Source organism: Engystomops pustulosus, chromosome 9 (genome assembly GCF_040894005.1).
Source record: "Engystomops pustulosus chromosome 9, aEngPut4.maternal, whole genome shotgun sequence".
Taxonomy (NCBI): domain Eukaryota; kingdom Metazoa; phylum Chordata; class Amphibia; order Anura; family Leptodactylidae; genus Engystomops; species Engystomops pustulosus.
Genome location: NC_092419.1, coordinates 7569006 through 7595771, shown reverse-complemented (window position 1 = coordinate 7595771; position 26766 = coordinate 7569006). Strand labels below are relative to the sequence as shown.

The 26766-nt window shown below is 42.6% G+C and overlaps 1 protein-coding gene across 2 annotated transcripts; it reads left to right on the top strand.

Moving 5' to 3' along the window:
- LOC140076821 (cytochrome P450 2F2-like) lies at window positions 1-25028 on the top strand. Of its 2 annotated transcripts, XM_072123559.1 has the most exons (10): window positions 1-135; window positions 2438-2615; window positions 6868-7030; window positions 8342-8491; window positions 10846-11006; window positions 12968-13144; window positions 15603-15744; window positions 17499-17686; window positions 18547-18688; window positions 24140-25028. In XM_072123559.1, exons 2-10 carry the CDS (start codon window positions 2439-2441, stop codon window positions 24319-24321), a joined length of 1482 nt encoding a protein of 493 aa, XP_071979660.1. In that variant the 5' UTR covers window positions 1-135; window position 2438; the 3' UTR covers window positions 24322-25028. The 2 variants fall into 2 exon arrangements, with proteins under 2 accessions (XP_071979660.1, XP_071979661.1); XM_072123560.1 differs by lacking the exons at window positions 1-135; window positions 2438-2615 and adding an exon at window positions 6039-6147.
- Window positions 25029-26766: the final 1738 nt, after the last annotated feature.

Here is a 26766-nt window from a genome sequence, read left to right as displayed (position 1 = left end):
GGACGCTGTGTACACCATGGGGAATTTTTGTAAATGCTGCCAATAAACTTCAGAGTAAACGTCATTCATGTACTCTGATTCTCTTATAATCCCCAGGTAATAATCACAGCCGCACAGAGACGTCTGCGCCTGCAGGTAAGTGGCTATAACACTACGAGCATTATATGTGTGACCATAAATGATAGTATCTCCCTCTAAACTGCATCTGTGTGACATGAGACTATTGGATGCTGCTCCTTATCACACGATATTACTGTATCTGATGTATATAAAGAATTATCTGTATTTATATTGCCCCATCATATTCAGCGGCCAAACATATGCCCAAAAAGAATCCATTTTTTTTTTAGATTTCAGATTTTTAGAATTTTTTTTAGAATTGAAACATTTTCTAGCATTCTGCTGCTCCAATGAAATATTTACAATGATGATGATACATCTGGTTATATACATGTTAATAAAGTGTTTGAAATCTGCATATTACAGATCAGTATAATAAAATGTAGTTCAGGTATAAATAATATTACTACAATAACTATTATGTTATATATTATATCATCATATAAATAAATATATATATATAGTCAGTATAGGCAGTTACATATAGGTTCTGTAGGTTTGGTGAATTTGTATGTAAGTCGGAACTGTATATTTTATAACTCAAGACAATTTTTTTTTGGTCTCTGTGACAATTGGATTTTAAAAATTTTGTATTGTCATAAGAACCAGGAGTAACACTAAAGCTTCATTACAGACACATGGGATACCTATTCTAAATGTTTACTCTAGCATAGGGCTAAAGTACAGTAAATTACTAATATCCAGAGGTTTGTTTGTAACTAGGGGTCGTCTGTAAGTCGGGTGTCAAGCAGGGGACCGTCTGTATATGAATACAATATAACATAATTTATCGTCATTATATATATATATATATATATATATATATATATATATATATATATATATATATATGTATTACATACTATGGAACAGTATATACTATAGTATTACAGTAATGTATTATTGTTACATAGTTACCAGTAATAATATGATCCTGTACTCTATTATGTAATAGAATGAAATATATTACAATAGAACGCATGATACATAACAAAACTATACTGTACTATATAAAATAGTGTTACATAAGATAATACTTCACTGTATATTACTGTACTATATTGTACTACATGCGATAATAAAGTGCTGTATCTTGCTGTAATACAATGGGGGGGGGGGTTATTCATATTTGCTCTTAGTAAGATGAGCAGTGCCTCTAAATCAACCTCTCAGATAATCAATGTCCACAACCCATAATAACCAAAAAAAAAAAAAGATAAATGACCCCCACAATGAAATAAAGTACAATACATTACACATAATAATACTTTACTGGGATATCTTGTACTGTATCCATTTGTAAGTCATAATACTGTACTATATTTCACTGTTCTATGTTCTATATTACTGTATTTTACTGTACAGGCAGTCCCCGGGTTACATACAAGATTGGGTCTGTAGGTTTGTTCTTAAGTTGAATTTGTATGTAAGTCGGAACTGTATATTTTATCATTGTAATCCCAGCCAGAATTTTTTTGGTCTCTGTGACAATTGGATTTTAATATTGTTGGATTGTCATAAGAACCAGGATTAACACTAAAGCTTCATTACAGACGCCTGTGATAACTGTTACAGCTGATTATTGTAGCCTGGGGCTAAAGTAGAATAAATTACCAACATCCAGAGGTCCGTGTGTAACTAGGGGTCGTCTGTAAGTCGAGTGTTCTTAAGTAGGGGACCGCCTGTATTTATCTTTATTCAGCAATATTGCATTGTATTACAGAATGTAACGCTGCATTATAATTTTTTTTTTGCTATATTTTACTATTGTGTATTATATTTTAGTTAATGTTAGTTCTAGTCTTTTTGTTTTTTTTTTCTATTGTGATAATTTAATATTGTACTGCAGAGTCATTTAGTATAACATGCAAAGCCCCAAAAATAAATCTGTACCCGGCCTCCTAATATAATGTATTACGGGAAAGAGGCTTTTGATACTTAAAATCTATAAAACTATAAACAGTGAAACATGTCCAAAAGACCCCCCCCCCTTTGAGAAAACCCCCTATCCTTCCAGGATACCTGAGAGTAACCTGTGGGTAACATGTGAGAGCTGAGTCCTCTCCATACATACAGGGTGTTTTCTGCATTATGCAGCAAATACCCATCACTAAAACCTGGTGCTGGCATACCGCCATATTGGCTCGGATCTTGGTACCCCATGGTGTCATTGGAGGGCGGTAGAACTTTTACTATGAAAGCCGGGAGTCTCTCTGAGACTATCATACAGTAATCTTTACTTTGTTGAATCTTATGCTTAGTGGTTATTTCATGTACATGTGACATAACACTGTCTATATTTGTTGTTTCTGTAAAGTATGGATTGGTCCAGCGCCCTTCTTCTTCTTTTCATCTTATTCTTGACTTATACGATCCTGAGCTACATAAAGATCTTCAAAGAGAAGGCGACACTTCCTCCGGGACCGATTCCTATTCCATTCCTGGGAAATCTTTTTCAGATTGACATTAAGGATGTTGCTGGCACATTCATGAAGGTGAGACTTACCTATGGGGTGACGGAAATATGCAGATATATGGTCCTGCCTTATCTTTCCTTGTGGTTGGACATGTCCAGGTAGGTGGGTCCCTGGTCAATATTGTTCTTTGGTCACAAACTGATATGTTATCTGTATCAAGCTGCAGATACCGGCTGTGCTAACAGTCTCTTAAAGGGAGTTTACTAACTTCCGACTTACTCCCAAGTAAAAGCAGCATTGTATATGGCATTGTATAGGGCAGTGATGGCAAACCTTTTAGACACCGAGTGCCCAAACTACAACCAAAACCCACATATGTTTCGCAAAGTGCCAATGCAACAATTTAAGCAGTAACTGATTACTCCCTGCTCTTTCACAAGTTTGAATTGTATAGGCACCTGAGGACACCAATACAGTAGAAAGAAGGAGAAGAAGTTCGGGTTATCCTTGTAGCTTCCTTCTAGGGTCCTGGGCTGCCTGGGACTGCAAGAGGCCTTGAGTCCTGTCTGGTAAATCCTGCACTGGGGTGATGGCAAGGGTGGCCCATATAGAGGGCTCTGAGTGCCACCTCTGGCACGCGTGCCATAGGTTCGCCACCACTGGCATAGGGCATTGTTTAGGGCACTTCATAAGGTTTCGTGGAACAGCTTTTCTATTTTCCAACCACCTGTCATTTTAGGGAAAATTCTGTAATTAACTTCATTAACTTGTTTCCACACCTTTTCTCCGCAAAATTGTCCAAATGGGTGGTGTTGGTTGGTGCTGGGAAACACAGAAAGAAGAAAAGAGGGTCACAGCAGACACAACCATGACCCGGGTACAACAAAAAGCTCATTTGCATAAAGGTAAAAAGGGAGATTCTCCTTAAAGAGAGATCATTGGGAAACAGAGCCGGTAGCCCTGGGTAGATGTTAAAGGGCTCTGCACAATGCTACATTTACTTGTTAGGGAGTTGGGATTTGCTGGACTCCCTTTAGGGGCCTTGGCAACAGGTTAAAATATTTTATTGAACTGGTTTCGTGATGAAACATGACTCCTTATCTAAATTTAGGCTAAGTAGGGTAAGATACATTTGTTACAGTATAAAATATATGGAATATATGGTATTTTGATATATTTCATCATCATCATGCTAAGAACACATGCACATGGTCATGTGCTATTCCTAGGCTGGGTAAAGCATGCCCGGATGGGGATGAGGGTTGAGCACTGCTCACCTTCCACTCTCCACAAGGTGGGACCACATGGCTCGGTCTTGGTTTAATGAGACACAGTGTATTCACTGTATCGTGACCGTGAGTGTAGTAGACCTCTATGGGGGACTTGATCTCGACTGTAGTAGACCTCTATGGGGGATGTGATCTCCAGTGTAGTAGAACTCTATGGGGGACATGATCCCGAGTGTAGTAGACCTGTATGGGGGATGTGATCTAAAGTGTAGTAGACATCTATGGGGGACATGATCTCGAGTGTAGTAGACCTCTATGGGGGACTTGATCTCGAGTATAGTAAACCTCTATGGGGGACGTGATCCCGAGTGTAGTAGACCTCTATGGGGGACTTGATCTTGAGTGTAGTAGACCTCTATGGGGGACATGATCTCGAGTGTAGTAGACCTCTATGGGGGACATGATCTCGAGTGTAGTAGACCTCTATGGGGGACGTGATCTTGAGTGTAGTAGACCTCTACGGGGGATGTGATCTTGAGTGTAGTAGATCTCTCCGGGGGACGTGATCTCCAGTGTAGTAGACATGTATGGTGGACATGATCCCGAGTGTACTAGATCTCTATGGTGGACATGATCTCGAGTGTAGTAGACCTCTACGGAGGACGTGATCTTGAGTGTAGTAGACCTCTATGGGGGACGTGATCTCCAGTGTAGTAGACCTCTATGGGGGATATGATCTCGAGTGTAGTAGACCTCTACGGAGGACGTGATCTTGAGTGTAGTAGACCTCTATGGGGGACGTGATCTCCAGTGTAGTAGACCTCTATGGGGGACATGATCTCGAGTGTAGTAGACCTCTACGGAGGACGTGATCTTGAGTGTAGTAGACCTCTATGGGGGACGTGATCTCCAGTGTAGTAGACCTCTATGGGGGACATGATCTCGAGTGTAGTAGACCTCTACGGAGGACGTGATCTTGAGTGTAGTAGACCTCTATGGGGGACGTGATCTCCAGTGTAGTAGACCTCTATGGGGGACATGATCTTGAGTGTAGTAGACCTCTATGGGGGACATGATCTTGAGTGTAGTAGACCTCTATGGGGGACATGATCCCGAGTGTAGTAAACCTCTATGGGGGACATGATCTCCAGTGTAGTAGACCTCTATGGGGGACTTGATCTCGAGTGTAGTAAACCTCTATGGGGACTTGATCTTGAGTGTAGTAAACCTCTATGGGGGACGTGATCTTGAGTGTAGTAAACCTCTATGGGGGACGTGATCTCCAGTGTAGTAGACCTCTATGGGGGACATGATCTCCAGTGTAGTAGATCTCTGCGGGGGACGTGATCTTCAGTGTAGTAGACCTCTATGGGGGACATGATCTCCAGTGTAGTAGATCTCTGCGGGGGACGTGATCTTGAGTGTAGTAAACCTCTATAGGGGACGTGATCTTGAGTGTAGTAGACCTCTATGGGGGACGTGATCTCCAGTGTAGTAGACCTCTACGGGGGACATGATCTTGAGTGTAGTAGACCTCTATGGGGGACGTGATCTCCAGTGTAGTAGACCTCTATGGGGGACTTGATCTTGAGTGTAGTAGACCTCTATGGGGGACTTGATGTTGAGTGTAGTAAACCTCTATAGGGACTTGATCTCGAGTGTAGTAAACCTCTATGGGGGACGTGATCTTGAGTGTAGTAAACCTCTATAGGGACTTGATCTCGAGTGTAGTAAACCTCTATGGGGGACGTGATCTTGAGTGTAGTAGACCTCTATGGGGGATGTGATAGTAGACCTCTATGGGGGACTTGATCTTGAGTGTAGTAGATCTCTGCAGGGGACGTGATCTCGAGTGTAGTAGACCTCTATGGGGGACTTGATCTTGAGTGTAGTAGACCTCTAGGGGGGACGTGATCTTAAGTGTAGTAGACCGTGATTTGGCCATAATTTGTGCAGCCAGGTCAAGGCCCCCAATATGGTCATGTGCATGGGGCCTAAGTCATAGAGCCATGAAAAGTAAACTCAATGTGATCACACAAATCGATGGTCGACAAAGGACCCTGATAAACATCTCACACTACATGGGGCGCTACAGAAAAATTAAATACATCTTGCCAGGTTTTCCCACAGACAACAGCTGATCCAGTAGGACACTTGGGGATCTGTGGGAATCCAGTAGGTTTTTAACATATGTGCAGCTCACAACAAGGTGAATAGCAGGCATCTAATACTAGTAATCTATACGCGCGAGGTCTATTCGTGGAATATCCCCAATATCTCTGCCACTAGAAGTGGAGACATATGATCTGGCTGCAAAATAATCTCAACTATATAAAAAAACTCAATAATAACTCAGATTGCAAGAATCGAATGTCTGTAATGTAAGTAGAGGTGGAAGGTGATATGTTATTATTACACCGGTTACCCAAATCCCGGGGATATTTTAATATAGGACTATACTATTGATAAAATAAAAGGGATAAAAGGTACAAAAGTAATGTAAGTTTGAAATACTAAAGGAGAGCATTATTGTTGTGTGGCTCCAGGTGGGGAGGTCTCTGCTTTCGTGCAAGCACCTACACACTTAGCCTTTCCATTCTTACCCATAATGCATCTACTCGTTGTATAGTCTTGGCTGAGGCCACCTGAGGGAAGACTAGTCAGATCCCACTAGTACAGTGTGGTGCAAAACTATTCACACCCCTTGACGCTTTCTTGTTTTTGCAACAAAACCGAATTGCGGTTGATGATGAAATCTTCAGCTCAAGAATCTGGGGTCCAGTAGGTCACTCACCTCCAATTACTTTTACATAACCCAGCTGGCAGGAGATGAAGGTGCAGGTGACCTGCCATACAGGTAGCAAACAACAAAGTACAGTCAATAATTCATTTGCTTAGAGGTCAGAACCATGAAGAGAAATCCACAGACCAAAATTAAAATTTAGAATATGCCCACAAGTCACTGCAAAATACAGACCCTGAAACACAATGCCTCATAATGAATATAAACTTTCTCTATAATTTTACATGCAATTTTATAGCAAAGTCGATGGACTCGCCATAAATGTGTTCATATCCTTTATTCATTGGCTTGTTCACAGATGAAAGAGAAATATGGGCCAATATTCACCTTATACTTTGGACCTCATCCAGGAGTCGTCATATGTGGATATAAGGCAGTGAAGGAGGCGTTGATTGATCAAAATGATGTGTTTGGGGAACGGGGAGACTATCCTGGTTTTCTGAACTTCATAGGAGAACATGGTGAGTGTCTGAGGAGTTGATGACCTTCTCTTGGATTATCTTATTGTTTTATCTTCCTGAAAATAACAGCATCCACATTTCATGTTAGGCCGCTTGCACACCTTTGCTTTATACCAAACTATTGGGTAAGTCATATGACCCCAATGACCCCATGCCTCAAAATTACCACTCAGATGCCTTGGTGGCACTTGACCGGGACATCTGAAAATAAATCCCGTTGATAAAAGTTATCTCTGATGTCTTCTACTAAGCCAATACTAAGCCAATACTAAGCCAATACTAAGCCAATACTAAGCCAATACTAAGCCAATACTAAACCAATACTAAGCCAATACTAAACCAATACTAAGCCAATACTAAGCCAATACTAAGCCAATACTAAACCAATACTAAGCCAATACTAAGCCAATACTAAACCAATACTAAGCCAATACTAAGCCAATACTAAACCAATACTAAGCCAATACTAAACCAATACTAAGCCAATACTAAGCCAATACTAAACCAATACTAAGCCAATACTAAGCCAATACTAAGCCAATACTAAACCAATACTAAGCCAATACTAAGCCAATACTAAGCCAATACTAAACCAATACTAAGCCAATACTTATTTAATACTAAGTCAATACTAAGCCAATATTAAACCAATACTAAGTCAATACTAAGCCAATACTAAGCCAATACTAAACCAATACTAAGCCAATACTAAACCAATACCAAACCAATACTAAGCCAATACTAAGCCAATACTAAGCCAATACTTAGTCAATACTAAGCCAATACTAAGCCAATACTAAGCCAATACTAGCTTTAAATACTATTCCCTGTATGAATATCATTGGAGGTGAAGGTGTTAATTAGTCTCCAATTTGGTCACCAAATCTCTATAACACACTTGAAATAGCTGCCAAGCTCAAAATCGCCCTTACACATCAACATATCACTTAATCTCACCCCTTGTCCTGTAACAAAGATACAGATGGAATAATTATTTCCAATCCTTGATGTAATAGGATTGAGCCGACCTGAACCGCAATGTCCCCAAATCCGGACTTAAGCCAAAAGTTATGGTTCGGCATTTAGGTTCACCCCGACCGGTGACACCAGATCACACTGCGGTTCAGGTCGGCTCAACCCTAGTGAGGACCACTCCTTCAACAGTCAGATTTACCATGGATCAAACAAATTATAGATGATATGGGGGTTAAACATGACCCACGTTATAATAGTAATTTGGGTGGGTGTGATTTGTGATGATCTCATGGACTTCTCAAACGTTTTTTTTATGATGGTTCTTTGCTCTCATAGATATCGCGTTCACTAATGGCAACAACTGGAAACTCAGACGGCGTTTTGCTCTGCTGACACTCAGAAACTTTGGGATGGGGAAAAGAAGTGTAGAGGAGAGAATCCTGGAGGAGGCCCAGTTCCTGATCAAAGAGTTTAGGGCTACGAATGGTAAGGCCATATAGACAGATGAAAAGGATGTTGAATGTTTGTTGGGTTGGGTCTTCTAACCAGGAACCAAATGAGATGACCTGGTAATCTTTGACTTATAAAGATAAGAGGCAACGTAGTCCACCAGTATTCCAGAGGAACCTCCCGTAGACCCAGACTCTAACACAATAATGGAGCCATAAATCCAATGTCAACCCAAACTGGTGGCCCTAGGTTTATGGCTACTAGTCCTCAAGAGTCATTTAATCTGGTTAGCAAAAAAAAAACCCAGTATTTTTAAAAAATCTTTATTTAAACAGTTTTTAATTTTTGTTGTATCCATAACAACAATAAAGAAAAGAAAAATTGAGTAACAGACTACGGCGCAGCTTTGTGTGACAATCAAACAATAGGGAAATACATTAAAAACACAGTAATGATCCTTAGAAGGTACCAATGCTGGGGTTAGTTGTCAATCAGTGTGAATAAGCAGGATAAAGCCACCACTTTACCAGTATTAGCCATATCAACGTCAATTCACCAGTGAGCGTAAACCAATTGAGAGGCTTATAGAGTATTATAGATACTGATGAGGTGTCGCTAATACACCCCGAGACTTAGGTGTCTGCAGTAAAGCTAGGCTGAAACACGGGGAGCCACCCTGCCGATAGAAGGCTCTATGGTATCCTGAGAGTGAGGAAGTAGGAAGACAAAGACAAGCATGCACTCAACATGTACACAAACAGGAACACAAATGAGAACATAATCAGGAACAACCCCAAAAATAATAACCCCATGTCTAACACCCTAAATGGTAGTGGTGTAGACTAATACCCTCAAACAACTAACAATGACAGGAACAGTGGTCCCTAGCTAAGACAACCCTCCACTGCTTGCCCCAGGACCCTAACCCCCGATTACAGGGAAGTATCAGTGATATTATAGATAGCAACTAATTCAACTGAAAGGTGGGGGGGGGTAGGAGAAGGGGAGAAGGCAGGGTAAAGGAAAAGTAGGGGAGAGGAGAAGAAAGGGGAAAAAAGACTCACTGCCTTCACGGTGGGCAATATCTTAAACAGTAGAACATGCATGACATTACATATATTGTTCTCCCGTAAGAGCACAGAATACTGGAAGGGTTTGGTAGACATATTAGTCTAGGTGACCTATGGCAAAAAATAAAGGATAAGAGCAGACTGTCCTCAGTCGGGAGGGGGTCCGCTCCAACAACTCCCTCCCGGAGCCTGAGGAGCAGCATTTACCCAATGAAGTGGCTCGGCCAGAGAGGTGAAGAAGCGGCTCTTTTAGCCATCCACCACCCATAGTCAAGTCAGAAAAGTCATTGAGTATTTTTCACAAAGACAAGTGTGGACGGCAGCAAAGTTGGTACGTTGTTTCCGTACAGAGTCTGAAAAGTCAGGGTAGAAGGACACTCTACTATTGCCAAGCATATTCTCCCACTCGTAGGATGGAGTGTCTGTCGCGAAAATGTAGCAACCTGGCAAGAAAACGTCTTAGGGTGACTAGGGCAAGTCGGTACACGATGAGCCCTCTCGATCCTAGCCCGCCATCCAGCCACGTCCCCCACAACATACCCCAGTTTGACACTATTAAGGGGTTGGCCACTTTTAATAATTTATGTTCTGAGGCTTTGGGGCAGTACAACAAATAATATTGTAACTTATGTTCCGATGGAATTCTCCAGCATTGTTCCGATCCTCCCTGGGCAATCCGACGGCCTCTTCTTCATCTTCTTCCTTCTCCTCGCTGCTTGCCCAGGCCACGATCCAGACAGGAGGAACATGTGACATCCCTCCCATCCTGTGAGGGTTCATAGCTGTCCCTATGCTCAGTGAGTGAAGGTGCAGCAGTAAAACACTATGCATGCACACAAAAGCCTGAATGGAGAAGATGCTGTCAGAAGAACATGGAGAGACTAGGGAAGACATCATCCCCCAGTAGTACTGCAGATGAAAGAAGGTGAGTACCCTTCTTTCATCTGCAGAACTACTGGGGGTTAAAATATATATAAATTAGAGGCAAGTGGCCGTTATTTTTTACTTTTTTTATGAATATGGCCAACCCCTTTAAGAAGAGCCATACATTTTGAACAAGCACCTGACATAATGAACTCTCCCGATTTCTCTTAAAGGCACCAATGCTAACTTGAGCTCATTGGCACAAAAATATAGGTATATTTTTTAACTTTTTTTCATCAGATGTTGGGAAAATGGACATGGTTATCCTAACAAACCAACGAACTCCCATTTATCTAACTTTAATAATAAATCATTTTGTGATATCTGAAAAGTGTGGATTTAACCTTTTATTTCATTTCTAGTGCCTACAGTCTATGTGTGACCTTTGTCTCGTAGGATCTCCGGTGAACCTGACGTCATACTTGGCTCGCGCAGTCTCCAATGTCATCAGCTCCATAGTCTACGGAAGTCGCTTCGATTATGGGGATAAAAGACTGAAAGCCATAACTGACAGTATCTTCAACAACTTTAATATCCTGAGTTCCATGTGGGGGGCTGTAAGTATAAGAAAATTATCTACAAAAATTCTTATAATCTACTATTCTAAAAGCGAACCATGGCTAGATTTTCATTTCGCCACAATCCTAGAGGCCCACAATGCTAGAGGTCCACAATCCTAGAGGCCCACAGTGCTAGAGGTCCACAATGCTAGAGGCCTACAATGAAAGAGATCCACAATCCTAAAGGCCTACAATCCTAGAGGCCCACAGTGCTAGAGGTCCACAATCCTAGAGGCCCACAGTGCTAGAGGTCCACAATCCTAGAGGCCCACAATGCTAGAGGTCCACAATCCTAGAGGCCCACAATGCTAGAGGTCCACAATCCTAGAGGCCCACAATGCTGGAGGTCCACAATCCTAGAGGCCTACAATGCTAGAGGTCCACAATCCTAGAGGTCCGCAATCCTAGAGGCCCACAATCCTAGAGGCCCACAAAGCTAGAGGCCCACAAAGCTAGAGGCCCACAAAGCTAGAGGCCCACAAAGCTAGAGGCCCACAATGCTAGAGGCCCACAATGCTAGAGGCCCACAATTCTTGAGGCCTACAATGCTAGAGGTCCACAATCCTAGAGGCCTACAATGCTAGAGGTCCACAATCTTAGAGGTCCACAATGCTAGAGGTCCACAATCCTAGAGGCCTACATTGCTAGATGTTCACAATCCTAGAGGCTCACAATCCTAGAGGTCCACAATCCTAGAGGTCTACAATGCTAGAGGTCCACAATCCTAGAGGTCTACAATGCTAGAGGTCCACAATCCTAGAGGTCTACAATGCTAGAGGTCCACAATCCTAGAGGCCTACAATGCTAGAGGTCCACAATCCTAAAGGCCTACAATCCTAGAGGCCTACAATGCTAGAGGTCCACAATCTTAGAGGCCCACAATGCTAGAGGTCCACAATCCTAGAGGCCTACATTGCTAGATGATCACAATCCTAGAGGCTCACAATGCTAGAGGTCCACAATCCTAGAGGGCTACAATGCTAGAGGTCCACAATCCTAGAGGTCTACAATGCTAGAGGTCCACAATTCTAGAGGCCTACAATGCTAGAGGTCCACAATCCTAAAGGCCTTCAATCCTAGAGGCCTACAATGCTAGAGGTCCACAATCCTAAAGGCCTACAATCCTAGAGGCCCACAATGCTAGAGGTCCACAATCTTAGAGGCCCACAATGCTAGAGGTCCACAATCCTAGAGGCCTACATTGCTAGATGATCACAATCCTAGAGGCTCACAATGCTAGAGGTCCACAATCCTAGAGGGCTACAATGCTAGAGGTCCACAATCCTAGAGGTCTACAATGCTAGAGGTCCACAATTCTAGAGGCCTACAATGCTAGAGGTCCACAATCCTAGAGGCCTACAATCCTAGAGGTCCACAATCCTAGAGGCCCACAATGCTAGAGGTCCACAATCCTAGAGGTCCACAATCCTAGAGGCCCACAATGCTAGAGGTCCACAATCCTAGAAGCTCACAATACTAGAGGCCCACAATGTTAGAGGTCCACAATCCTAGAGGCCTACAATCCTAGAGGTCCACAATCCTAGAGGTCCACAATCCTAGAGGTCCACAATCCTAGAGGCCCACAATCCTAGAGGCCCACAATCCTAGAGGTCCACAATCCTAGAGGTCCACAATCCTAAAGGCCTACAATGCTAGAGGTCCACAATCCTAGAGGCCTACAATACTAGAGGTCCACAATCATAGAAGCTCACAATACTAGAGGCCCACAATGCTAGAGGTTCAAAATCCTAGAGGCCCACAACCCAAAATACAGAATGGACCCATAGATGTTCATGGTTTCCACAAAAGCAGATTCCACATGGAAAATGTCCACATAAAATGGATGAATCATCTGGACGTTGTGAGGCCCCTCACTGTGATGTCCATATTTGGCCCTTTGGCGGTTGTCACGTCATGATACAACAGGGATTTACTTCTTGTTGCTTCTTCTTCTCTAGCTGTACAACATGTATCCAGAACTTATGGAATATGTGCCAGGCCCCCATAAGAAAATGTGGAGAAATTTCCAAGACATCTACGACATCACAGACGAATTTATTGAGCATCATGAGAAAACACTTGATCCAGAAAACCCTCGAGATTATATTGATTGTTTCCTCATGAAAATAAAGGAGGTAATAGATAACTATACCTATAAGGCCTCGTTCACACTTAGCTGTCTGGAAAATGTTTGTAAGTACTTTGTAAGCGTTTCCTGGCTTAACAAAGAGTTGTCCCAGATCAGCCATAGCATTTACTATGGGGCCTGCTGTGTCAGGGGGCCCCCGTCACCCAACCTGACACACTGAAGACACTTTTTTCTTTGTCTTTTTATTCTTTTTTTTTCTTTTTGTTCATTTATCCCTTATATTATTGTTCTATCATTGTTTGTCCTGTCCTCTCCGTACTCTCTCTGCTGCTCTAAAGCTGTGAATTTCCCAACTGCGGGACTAATGAAGGATTATCTTATCTCATCTTAACTTAATACTGTTTACATGTGTATAAGTGGTGTGTATTTACAATATGTATAATAATATGATGTATGATGTATATATACTATATGTGTGCGTATTTGATGTGTATATACTTTATGTGTGTATAAGATGTGTATATACTTTATGTGTGCATAAGATTTGTATATACTATATGTGTGTATGTGTGTAAGATGTGTATATACTGTATGTGTGTATAAGATGTGTATATACTGTATGTGTGTATAAGATTTGTATATACTGTATGTGTGTATAAGATTTGTATATACTGTATGTGTGTATGTGTGTATAAGATTTGTATATACTGTATGTGTGTGAAAGATTTGTAAATACTGTATGTGTGTATAAGATTTGTATATACTGTATGTGTATATGTGTGTAGAAGATTTGTATAGACTGTATGTGTGTAGAAGATGTGTATATACTGTATCTGTGTATAAGATTTGTATATACTGTATGTGTGTAGAAGATGTGTATACTGTATGGGGGATATTTATCATACGCTGGCGCTCGTGCCGCGGCAATAGTCTCAGCGCAGGGGCGGAACCCTCTTAATGTATCGGGGCATGATGCTGCGCCGCGTTTATTCTACGCCAGGCACTTAAAAGTCGCCGGTGGCAGTGCCAGAGGTTCTGATAAATATGCCCCTATGTGTTTAGAAGTTTTGTATATACTGTATGTGTGTAGAAGATGTGTATATACTGTATGTGTGTAGAAGATTTGTATAAACTGTATGTGTGTAGAAGATGTGTATATACTGTATGTGTGTAGAAGATTTGTATAAACTGTATGTGTGTAGAAGATGTGTATATACTGTATGTGTGTAGAAGATGTGTATATACTGTATGTGTGTAGAAGATGTGTATATACTGTATGTGTGTAGAAGATTTGTATATACTGTATGTGTGTAGAAGATGTGTATATACTGTATGTGTGTAGAAGTTGTGTATATACTGTATGTGTGTATGTGTGTAGAAGATGCGTATAAACTGTATGTAGGTATGCGTGTAGAAGATTTGTATATACTAGGGCAGATTTACTTACCCGGTCCATTCGCGATCCAGCAGAGCGTTCTCTGCGGTGGATTTGGGTCTTCCGGCGATACACTAAGGCAGTTCCTCCGACGTCCACCAGGTGTCGCTGCTACGCTGGATGCACTGAAGTACACCAAGCCGGGCCGAGTGAAGGTAAGTGTGTGTCCAGCGACACTTTTTTTTTTTTTTAATGTGGCAATGTTCCGAATCCGTCAGGTTTTTCTTATGGCCATGCCCCCTTATTTCTGTCGCGTGCATGCCGGCGCCGATGCGCCACAATCTGATCGTGTGCGCCAAAATCCCGGGGCAATACAGGGAAAATCGGCGCAAAATGGAAAAATTTGGGTAACCTGCCGTAAAAACGCGAATCGGGCCCTTAGTAAATGACCCCCAATGTATGTGTGTAGAAGATTTGTTTATTCTGTATGTGTGTATGTGTGTAGAAGATGTATATATACTGTATGTGTGTAGAAGATGTGTATATAATGTATGTGTGTAGAAGATGTGTATATACTATATGTGAGTGTGTGGGTTGAAGATGTATATAGACTGTATGTGTGTAGAAGATGTATATATAAATGTAAAAAGTTTCATACATGTGTGTATATAAGTATATAAATGTTTGTAGGAGTGTATAAATGATTGTGAATTGTGATAAATGTGATTGTAGTAACAGATGGGAGTGTACACGTATGTATATATTTTTGCTTGAGTGGAAGTCACATACAGAAGTTTGCTATGGAGTCCTAGTTATGTCCCTGCACCTTAAGTAAATTTCACCGAGGGTGGTGCTGCAGAAAAACCCTGAGATATGACCGTCTCCAATGACTGGAGCCGATCACTGGGGATCTGACCAGGCAGCGGCACAGCAGGACACCCTGTGATTGGTTGAAAACCTTGCATTACTTCTGTCCTGCTTCCATCAGTGAATGTCACCTTGATGGTTTTGTTATGATCCTCCCTTTAAAGTAGCCACGACCCCCTATAAGGTGGAGCTGGTTGTATTTCTTGGGATAAACTGAACCAAACTGGGAGTTTCTGGTAATTCGGCAATTTTATCTCCTTAGGAATCAGGTATCCAAGACTCGGCCTTCTACAAGAGGAGCTTGGCGAGAAGCATTCAAAACCTAATCTTTGGTGGAACTGAAACAGTCAGTACAACGCTGCGATACGGGATCCTGGTTCTTATGAAATATCCAGAGATAGCAGGTGCACGGTGAATGTATAAAACAATATAAAATACACATACAACAAATTCAATAAGAAAACCAGGGCCACCTGGACAAAATCCAAAGCATTAACGAAGAGTAACCTACATTTTATTCCTTAAGGGGTTGGCCAATCTTTTGCATACATTTCTCGTGTGCCTTTAAAAGACATCTACCACCAGGATGAAGGATTGTAAATCCAGCACACTGACATACTGGTGTGCGCACACTCTGGCAGAATCCGCTCTTCTTTTAGCATCTTATGCCCTGGTTTTTACAAAAAATGTTTTTTAATTATGCAAATCTACTCCAAGCTCCATATGTTTATGACTCATTAGCATAATTTTAAAAAAACAAGGGCATAGGAAGCTTGAAGAAGAGCAGAACCTGCCAGAGGGGACACACGCTAGCATGTAAGTGTGATTGGTCTACTATTTGATCCTGGTGGTAGATGTCATTTAGTGTCTTAATAATAATCTCTGAGTGTTCAGCAGTCCTGCTACTTACTTTAGTGCTGTCTGCAAACTCTACATGGATCTTTGTCTACATATCTGAGTATTTTGCTGAATAAATAGGAGGAGCTGCAGCAGGATATTATGACTCATGCTGCTTCCACCCTTCATGTGTCTGTCAGTAAGACACACTGTGAGAAGAAAGACACAGTGGGTGACGCCATTAGGAAGGACTGAAGGAGTGATAAACAGGAAGCTGTGTATATATGCAGTGGGCAGGATGGGAAGAACAGGGAAAGGCTGAAGCTCCCAAAGGAGGCAAAGACACAAGTGCATGTACATGCAGAGACATGTCTAATGGAAGAGACTTATTGAAAAGTGGCCAAGCCTTCAGTCCACCGCTCATACCACGTGAGTAACCACCCTGGCCAAAGCAGAGAGAGCACCAGGACCTAGCACCCAGTGATATGCAATGCTGCTTATATTATAGAGGACAAGGGCTTTTTGGGGCAGATACCACCTGGGATGTTGGAAAGCCCAACCAGGATCAAATGCCAAAAATCTGCATCAAATGCAATTGTGTGAACATACCTTCAGTTTTGGGTCAACTCCTTGGACCCTTTTGTACATATTTTAATTTTGTTGTCTAAATATTTTGTACGCATTTTTCTACTTAGGTAGAGTTAACAACTTCCAATGGTCTAAGTACAGTACGAGGTGTAAAACGCCATTTGGTATCTGCTAACTCTCAGCAATAACTTTTCCACCACTTATTTTCCATCGATATTTGTTTAAAAATCAGATTGGAAAAATTCAACACATTGGGGCAGATTTACTTACCCGGTCCAGCAGCGATCGAGCGGCGCGTTCTCTGCGGCGGATTCGGGTCCGGACGGGATTCACTAAGACAGTTCCTCTGACGTCCACCAGGTGGCGCTGCTGCGCTGAAATTCCCCGGAATGCACTGATCTTAACCAAGCCGGACTGAGTGAAGGTAAGCGCGAGTCCCGCAACACTTTTTTTTTTAAAATGCGGTCGTTTTTTTCCGAATCTGTCGGGTTTTCGTTCGGGCACGCCCCCGATTTCCGTTGCGTGCATGCCAGCACCGATGCGCCACAATCCAAAATCCCGGGGCAATTCAGGGAAAATCGGCGCAAATCGGAAATATTTGGGTAACACGTCGGGAGAACGCGAATCAGGCCCTTAGTAAATGACCCCCATTGTGGTGTTTTAATGACTTTTCTCTCTTTCTTGAGACACACAGGATCATGTGATGAAAATAATCTTTGTCACCCTGATCTAGAGAGAATTCAACAGGAAATTGACAGCGTTGTGGGACGAGATAGAAGTCCATCAATAGTGGACAGGACGAAGATGCCCTACACCGAGGCGACTATCTATGAAATCATGAGATTTTGTGATGTCATACCAGTCAGTCTTCCGCGCTGCACATCCAGGACGACTGTTTTCAATGGATTCTCTATTCCTAAGGTTGGTAACCAATAGAAATTTTGCTAAATTTTATTTTATAGTCTGAGATGCTGGATAACAGTTTGTGGCAGGGCCAGGTGGTCAGGAGAAGACAACTGCTTGACGTTTAGAGTGAAAGAAGATGCATTTAAAGGACACCTACCACCAGGATGAAGGATTGTAAACCATGCACACTGACATACTGGTGTGTGCCCCTTCTGGTAGGATCCGCTATTCTTTTAGCTTTGTAGTTTTTAATTTTGCAAATGAATCTTCATAGGTGTTAATGGAGCCTGGAGCCCCTCAGATTTATTTGCAGAATTTTTAAGCATTTTTAAAGCTTCAAGAAGAGCAGATCCTGCTAGAGGGGGCACGCACCAGTATGTCAGTGTGCTTGGTTTACAGTCCTTGATCCTGGTGGATCCTAAGGAATGAATGGATAATGGAGTTTTTGAAGAATCCCTTGGACAATTGCTGCCATGGCATGGTCCAGCCAACAAGTCAGTAAAACCTGTATGCCCTCTAAATATCACCTTAGAGATTTGATATCTTTACCAGGCTTAGTAACAGCACGCAGACCCTGTCCCTTATTCTAGAGATTAGCAGAGGTCTCTCTGTGCAGACCCCCATCCGTCACAACTTGTCAATGGATCCAGGACATTTCCTCTTTTTACCATAACAAGTACAACCCTGGAAAGGCTGGAAGTGATAAAACACGACCACTGATTGGTCACCCATAAACTAAAATCTCAATATGATGAAACAATAAATTCTTGAAAAGCTCATCATCTTGTATAACACCCCCTCCCCCCCCAGACATAGGAATGTAACTTACTGTTGTTTTCTAGGTCCATTTTATGGATTTCCATCTTATTTTTCAGGGCACCTATGTCACCCCGCTCCTGACCTCTGTTCATTACGATCCTGAATACTACAAAGAGCCAAATAAATTCAACCCCAACAATTTTTTGGATGACAAAGGACTTTTTAAGAAGAGTGATGCCCACATGCCCTTCGGAGCAGGTAAGGAGTCTTAGCATGTTGTATTTCTTGGCTCCGGTCCGTTTCTTGTTCTTTAGTGCAGATGGCACAAGAATTTTTTTGAAATAATTTCCCACCGCTGCTTTGTTCTTCCATAATAGCTGATTCCTGCTCTGCATGTGGAAATACTAAGCCTGTCACACTTAAAGGGATAATAAAGTTGGCTATAAACCACTATACTCATGTTCTCAAAAGTGCCCTGGATAAGGTGGCACCCCGGATAACACAAACATTGGCAACCTTGGCAAAAGACCCAAAGGCGTTTCCTCCCGGAGTGCTCTAGGTGCTCTAAATGTCTTTGGAACAAAACGCACACATCAGCAGATTTCAGATTAGAAATCCATGGACAGAACCTTTAATTCTGGCCTTCACCTCAACAAAAAGTGTATGGGGCTCATTTACTTACCCGGTCCTGTCGCGATCCAGCGGCGCATTGTCCGACGTGGATTCGGGTTCTGCCGGGATTCACTAAGGTCGTGCGCCCGATATCCATTAGATGTCGCTGCTGCGCCGAGGTCCGCCGGAGTTCACCTGCTTCTTCTCGGTGCTTACAGTGTCGGACTGGCCCACCGGAGCACTGGGAAAACCTCCGGTGGGCCCCAAGTCCCGACACTTACTTACACTGACTGGACCCTGAGCTGACAACAGCCGGGTGCAGGGGAACCCGCGACAGTTTAATCTAAATTTGCTTCCTGCCTCTGACAGGAAGCCAGAATGCTGATTTAATGAGCGCTCTTCTGGGCCCGGGCTGAACAGATGAATTATACTTTGTTAATGATGTGTCCCCGGGCCCGTCCAACTACCTCCCCTGACTGCAGGCCACATATGAGTAGGGGGTGTAGAGGTAGTAGGACGTGCCCGTGGGGCACATCATTAACAAAGTATAATTCGGCCTCCTTTTTACTTCCGTGCCTGTCCCTTTACTCACTAGCAGAGTCTACTGACTGCTGCTAAAGGAGCTTGGCCGGCCCGCCTTGCCCTGCCCCGCCCACCTCGGCTCCCATGCTACCCGGCCCGCGCGCCTTACATCCGGCCCTGGCGCCTCCAGCGCGGGTCGCGCTGCTCACGTCCGACCTGGCCTCCGCTCCTCGCAGGCCTGGCCTTCCACTCCAACACTGTCTCCGTCCTGACCTACTCCTCACCACTTCCCGACCGATGTAACATCCAGCTGAAGGTGGGTAAGTAAATACTAATAATATGTAAATTCATATATGTATATCTGTGTTTGTGTATATCTGTGTGTATATATGTATATCTGTGTATATATATGCTGTGTATATAAGCTGTATATATGTTTGTATATATATGTGTATATATGCTGTATATCTGTGTATGTATGCTGTGTGTATATCTGTGTATATATGCTGTGTATATATGCTGTGTATATATGCTGTATATCTGTGTATATATGCTGTGTATATATGCTGTGTATATATGCTGTGTATATATGCTGTATATCTGTGTATATATGCTGTGTATATATGCTGTGTTGCTGTGTATATCTGTGTGTATATATGCTCTGTATATCTGTGCATATAATCTATATAGCTGTGCATATCTGTGTATATAAGCTGTATATCTGTGTTTATATCTATATGTATATATGCTGTGTATATCTGTGGGTATATACGGGTATGCTGTGTACATATGCTGTATATCTGTGTGTATGTGTTGTGTGTGTGTGTGTGTATCTATGTATTATATATATATATTGCATATCTGTGTTGTAAATTGTTGTTGTAGATTTGATGTGTATATACTTATGTGTGTATAAATGTAGGAATGTGTATACATAAAAATGATTGTGATTGTGTAAATGTGTGTGTAAATTGCATGTATTTTTAAGGGGAAGGGGGCCTCATTACACAAATAGAGCACCAAATTACTTCTGGCACTGCATTTATATAGTACAATGAACTGTCTAATGTTAGATGCTTTTAGTAATTCTGGCCAAATGGTGTAAGGGTACATTCACACGCGGTATGCCCGCCGTGTGCTGAAGGTGAGGAGGAGGTGACCCCTCCTCCCTCCATAGAGAATAGCGGGACACGGCCGCACACTCATAGCATGATAGCACAGATAGCATGCTCTATCTTTTTGTGGTGTGCGGCCCGGACCGGTGCCACACATGTGTGGCACCGTGTCCCTGCCGTGCCGCTATTGCCGTCTATGGGGATGTACAAGCGGCCGCATGTACATCCCCACAGACGGCCATGTGAATAAGCCCTAATACTGTTGATTTACGATTTTACGATTTTATACTTCGATTAGGAGTAGTCAGGTATTCTCTCATTACATGAAGGGTGGGCCCCCAAAAAATTTTCTCTGGTGGGCCCTACATACGCCAGTCCGGCACTGCATGTAAGTGCTCGACCTTGCGACACATTTTGCTTTTTAAATTCCGCGGTTTTTCCGAATCTGACGGGTTCTCCGAAGGCCATGCCCCCCGATTTCTGTCGTGTGAAAGCCGGCGCGATTGCGCCAAAATCCGATTACGTGCGCCAAAATCCCGGCGGAATTCGGCACAAAACGGAAAAATTCGGGAAACCCGACAAAAGTGCGGCTGCGGAGCCCTTAGTAAATGAGCCCCTATGTGTAATCTCCTCTCTATGTGTAATCTCCTCTAAGGGACACTTTTATACTCTTCATTTCTTAATAATTCCCAAGGTGCAGCCTCCTATTGCAGACCTTTGGAGAGAAGACCTCAGGACCTACGAGTACATAGTAGTTTCCCGAGTACAGTGACACCATCCCCTCACATCACATACAGTCCCAGCAGCCATTTCTCACCTCACTAAAATGTTTATCCTCCCTCTTTCTTCTGACCTTGCCTCGTCTTCTAAAACTCTGTTGTATCTCCGTTACTGAAAGACTATCCCCAGACGAGTCAAGTACTGACGAGTCTAATCTTCCCTTCATCTCCAAAGTCTTGTAATGCCCGGTCTATACTCTTCTATCTCCATTATCTTTCCTATGGACCCTTCACGATCCATAGGAATCCGGTTTCTCTATTATATATTCCACTGAAATTGCTCTTTCTAAAGTTCTAAGAATTTTATCATTGCTAAATATAAAGGTGACTTCTCTCTTCTCATTCTTCTGGATCTCAGCATTTGGAACAAGCATCTCCTCAGTTGCTTCTCTCCTTTGCACTGGTAGGACACTGTTCTCTATGAGGTTTCTTCCTTTTTCTCTGACAGCATTAGGTAGGAGTCAGTGTATGATAAAGCCACACGCCCCCCTGCCACGGGGGTATATCTTGGGGTTTAGACCTCATGATGTATCCGTCGGGTGGCTTCGCTAGAGGAATAACCCATAAAAACCTGCAAACGTTCCATGGTGCATGTTCACAGACTTTTAGAAAGTGCACAACCAAAGATCAGGAATGTCTAGTGCTGCCCCACTCCGCTGGCGGCAACGGGCAAATGTGGCATAGTCGCAAGATGTTTCCGTGCTTCTACACCAGGAAACCATCTTTCCACCTATGACACCCAACTATATACTTCTGCTTGTAACATCACTCCTACTATTGATCGTCTCTCAACGTCCTTTCTCTACCTGAAACATAATCTTTCTACAACTAAACTTCTTGTCTTCCTGACATCTACTACCCAACCCAACCCTGACCTCTCCATCTTCATCTGTGGAATCACCATAACTCAGGCCTTCTGCCTTAGGGTTTTGCCAGATCCTGACCTCTCCTTTCTACTGTACATTCAAATGTTCCTATGTGCTTAACAAACCCACCACAGAAACCTTTCCAGAACAAGATAATTTCTTATAATGGAAAGTTCTTTCACCCTAATCGTCATTCGATTACTCAATTCACTCTCTTCTCAACTAATTCAGTCCCCTACTCATTGGTCTTCTACTCACTACACTCTCTCCTCTACAACCCCCCCTAAATGAGCTTGTCTTTCAATGCAGAAGCTACAGTGATGCTTCCAGTCTGTACCAATCACTGCTCTGGTTGCCGTCATCTTCTGAAATCGGTTGAATCTAGTTCCTCGATATGTCTCACCTTTTCTCAGTCTATCACCCAGTCCCTGCTCTTTCATCTGCCAGTGATCTAAGATAATTCTCCAGGCCCAGGACCTCTCACTCACTTCTCCAGGAATTCTCCAAAGCTGCATCAATTCTCTGGAATGCTCTACTCCATATCAGACCAATATCCAGATCACAAAGCTTCAAATGAGTTCTGAGAACCCATCCCATCAAGCGGGTCTATCACATTCCCAAACCGCATGAAACTTTGGGGCAGATTTATCAAGCTGTCTGAAAGTCAGAATATTTCTAGTTGCCAATGGCAACCAATCCCAGCTCAGCTTTCATTTTACCTTTGCTCATGAATATTTTAAATGGGAGCTGTGATTGGTTGCCATGGGCAACTAGAAATATTCTGACTTTCAGACAGCTTGATAAATCTGCCCCTTTGAGTCTCTTATCACTTACCTATCTCCCGTGTATGTGATCCCGCAAGCACTGACCAACATACAGACCACTCTCCAGTCTTATGCCCCTTGGACTCATTCATGTATTTACTGAATTATCTCAAGTTGTGAGGTTTATGGTCTTGTCTAGAAAGCAGAATACATCTCGTATCACTTGAGTGCAACGCAGACAAGATAAGAAATTGCTCTCACACTCTTTGTGCGATATTTCCAGGACCGGCTGCAAACGTCTACTTTATTTTAGTTGTCACACATCGCACTTGTAATGTGTGCTGCCCGGATCTCCTGGCCCGAACGCTGCAAACCGGAACTGAACTGACATAATGGGGCATATTTACTTACCCGGTGCTGTTGCGATCCAGTGGCGCGTTCTCCAACGAGGATTCGGGTCTTCCGGCGATTTACTAAGTTCGTGCATCCGATGTCCACCAGGTGTTGCTGCTGCGCCGAGGTCCGCTGGAGTTCACCATTCACGTATTCCTGGTGCATGTGAGTGATTGATTTTGCCACAAAATTCGTTTTTTAAAGTACGCGGTTTTCTGACGGCCACGCCCCCTGATTTCTGTGGTGTGAAATCCGATCACGTGTGCCAAAATCCCATCGGAATTCGTGCAAAACGGAAAAAGTCAGGAAACCCGACGAAAGTGCGACCGCTGAGCCCTTAGTAAATGAGCAAGGATGAGTTCAGTTTCGGTTTGCAGCGTTTGAGCCGGGAGATCCGGGCAACAAGTGTTGCGAGTATGATGCGATTTCCTCACACTCGCCAGTGTGGAACGGGCCTTATGCCGTATAATGTATAGGGTAGGTTATCATGAGTATCCGACTAGTGGGTCCAACTGGCTACCCACTGATTCTATATTCTACAAGACCTGGTTGTAGCTCAATCCCTTGATGGATGCCGGCTGCTGTTTTTGGCGATTGACCATGTAATATTTTCAGGATTTTGCCGTCTGTAACTTATTGTCTCTCCCTCTGTGACTAGGAAAGCGAATATGTCTTGGGGAGAGTTTGGCCCGGATGGAGCTCTTCATCTTCTTCACATCCTTGCTGCAGAATCTCACCTTCAAACCCGTAGTTCCAAAAGAGGAATTAGATATCCTGCCAACCGGCTCCGGACTCGGCACTATCCCTCCGATCTTCCAGTGCCGTATTTTACCGCGTTAGACCGGATTCAAGAATCCTATGAGAAAAAGGAAAGTTGTGCAACTACTCGTTACTTTTTTTTCCATCTTCGTCAAGTTCTTTTTTTCTTTGTAAATGCTCGGAATTGTTGACACGTAACAACAGGAAAATGCAGCTGCAGGATCCTTCCCTCTGTGGGTGTGAGAGTGCATGTAATAGGGGGCGGAGCAACAGGGGAAGCAAAGTGATTGGTCAGGGCCTCCACAGTTCTAACTGCTTTTTATATATACAGTCAGTCCCCGGGTTATCTACAAGATAGGTTCTATAGGTTTGTTCTTAAGTTGAATTTGTATGTAAGTCGGAACTGTATAGTTTATAATTGTAACTCCAGACAAATTATTTTTGTATTCTGTGACAATTGGATTTTAAAAACGTTGGATTGTCATCTGAACCCGGATTATCAATAAAGCTTCATTACAAACGCCTGTGATAACTGTTATAGCTGATCATTGTAGCCTAAGGATAAAGTACAGTAAGTTACCAACATTCAGAGATCCGTTTGTAACTAGGGGTCGTCTGTAAGTTGGGTGTTCTTAAGTAGGGGACCGCCTGTAATACAATGTTGAATATTTTAGCATATTTAGGATTACAGATAAGATGTCAATATTTCCATCCGCATCCCTACCGACATAATTATTATGTATGTAATCGGAGAAGCATTTCTTGAAATAAAGATCATGTGAGTCTTTCCTTTTTTTTCAAAAATATTTCCAATAATGATAAATTATAATAAGAGAATCTCACAAAGTAGTTGAAAGATCTTATACGTAAATCATCATATCCCAAAAAGATGAAGACCCAGACAGCTGTAACCCCTGAAGATCTTCATTGGGTAGAATAAGTCAACTGATCACATCACCTGCATCGGATCCAGCGGACCACAAGCTTGTAAATGGATCCCGGCACTGGAGTTAAAACTTCAACACTTTATTTCATCTTCTAAAAGTTGATGACATAGACACAGGGCCACATTAAGGTAGGTGGGGGCCACTGGGCTCAAAATCTGGTGGAGGCCCCCACAGAATTTAGTCCAGACAGGGTACAGCAATCTCTACATACAGTCCCCCAGTAATAACTATATACAGACCCCAGTAATAGCTATATAGAGCCTCTCCAGTAATAACTATATACAGCCTCCTAGCAATAACTATATACAGCCCCCCCAGTAATCACTGTATACAGCCCCCAGTAATATCTATATACAGCCCCCCAGCAATAACTATATATAGCCCCCCATTGATAACTATATCGTCACCAACAATAACTATATAAAGCCCCCTAGCAATAAATATATACAGCCCCCAGTAATCACTACATACAGTACCCAGTAATCACTATATACATCCCCCATTAATTACTATGTACAGTCCCAAGTAATCACTATATACAGCCCCAATAATCACTATATACACCACCCAGCAATAACTATATACAGCCCGCAGTTATCCCCATATACAGTGCCCCAGCAATAAATATATGCAGCCCCCAGAAATTGCTATATACTGCTCCCATCAATAACTATATACAGCCCCCCAGTAATCACTATATACAGCTTCCAGTATTCACTATACACAACCCCCCTGCAATAAATATATACAGCCTCCTAGCAATAACTGTATACAGCCCCCCCCCTGTAATGACTGTATACAGCTCCCAGTAATCACTATATACAGCTCTTCGGTAATTACTATATACAGCTCTTCATTAATCACTATATACATTGCCCAGCAATAACTAAATACAGCCCCCTAACAATATCTATATACAGCTACCAGTATTCACTATATACATCCCCCAGTAACACTTATATACAGCCCTCAGCATTAACTATATACAGCTTCTTCCAGCATTACCTATATACAGCCCCCCCTCAGCATTACCTATATACAGCCCCACCAGCATTACCTATATGCAGCACTCCCAAAATTAATAATATACAGCCCTCCCAGAATTATATATATATATATATATATATATATATATATATAGCCCGCCAGCATTATCTCTGTACATCTATACATCTCTATACATCCAACCCAGCATTATCTATATGAAGCCCTATGCAAATGGTAGAGCAGAGAATGTTGTTCCCTTGCTCTGCCATAAACTTAAATGTACCGGCCGGTAAGCTACTGGTGGTTCGGTAGACATCTAGTGGGCGACCATGCAACCGCCCGAATTGCCCAGACTGTAAGCAATTGGTTGGAGCCCCCGTAGGAGCAAAGTGATAGAGGCCCCAGGGTATGTGCCCCAGGTGCCCCCCCTTGCAAATCGGCCCTGCATGGACATGTATTGAAGCTGATGCGTTTCACGAATACAAATCACCCTTAGTCTTAGCATTACAAGCTTCTATAAATCATAATCTGTGTGTTTATCTGTGTGTTAATATTCATCAAAACTCAGACATGTAAACAAAGAATCAAGGAG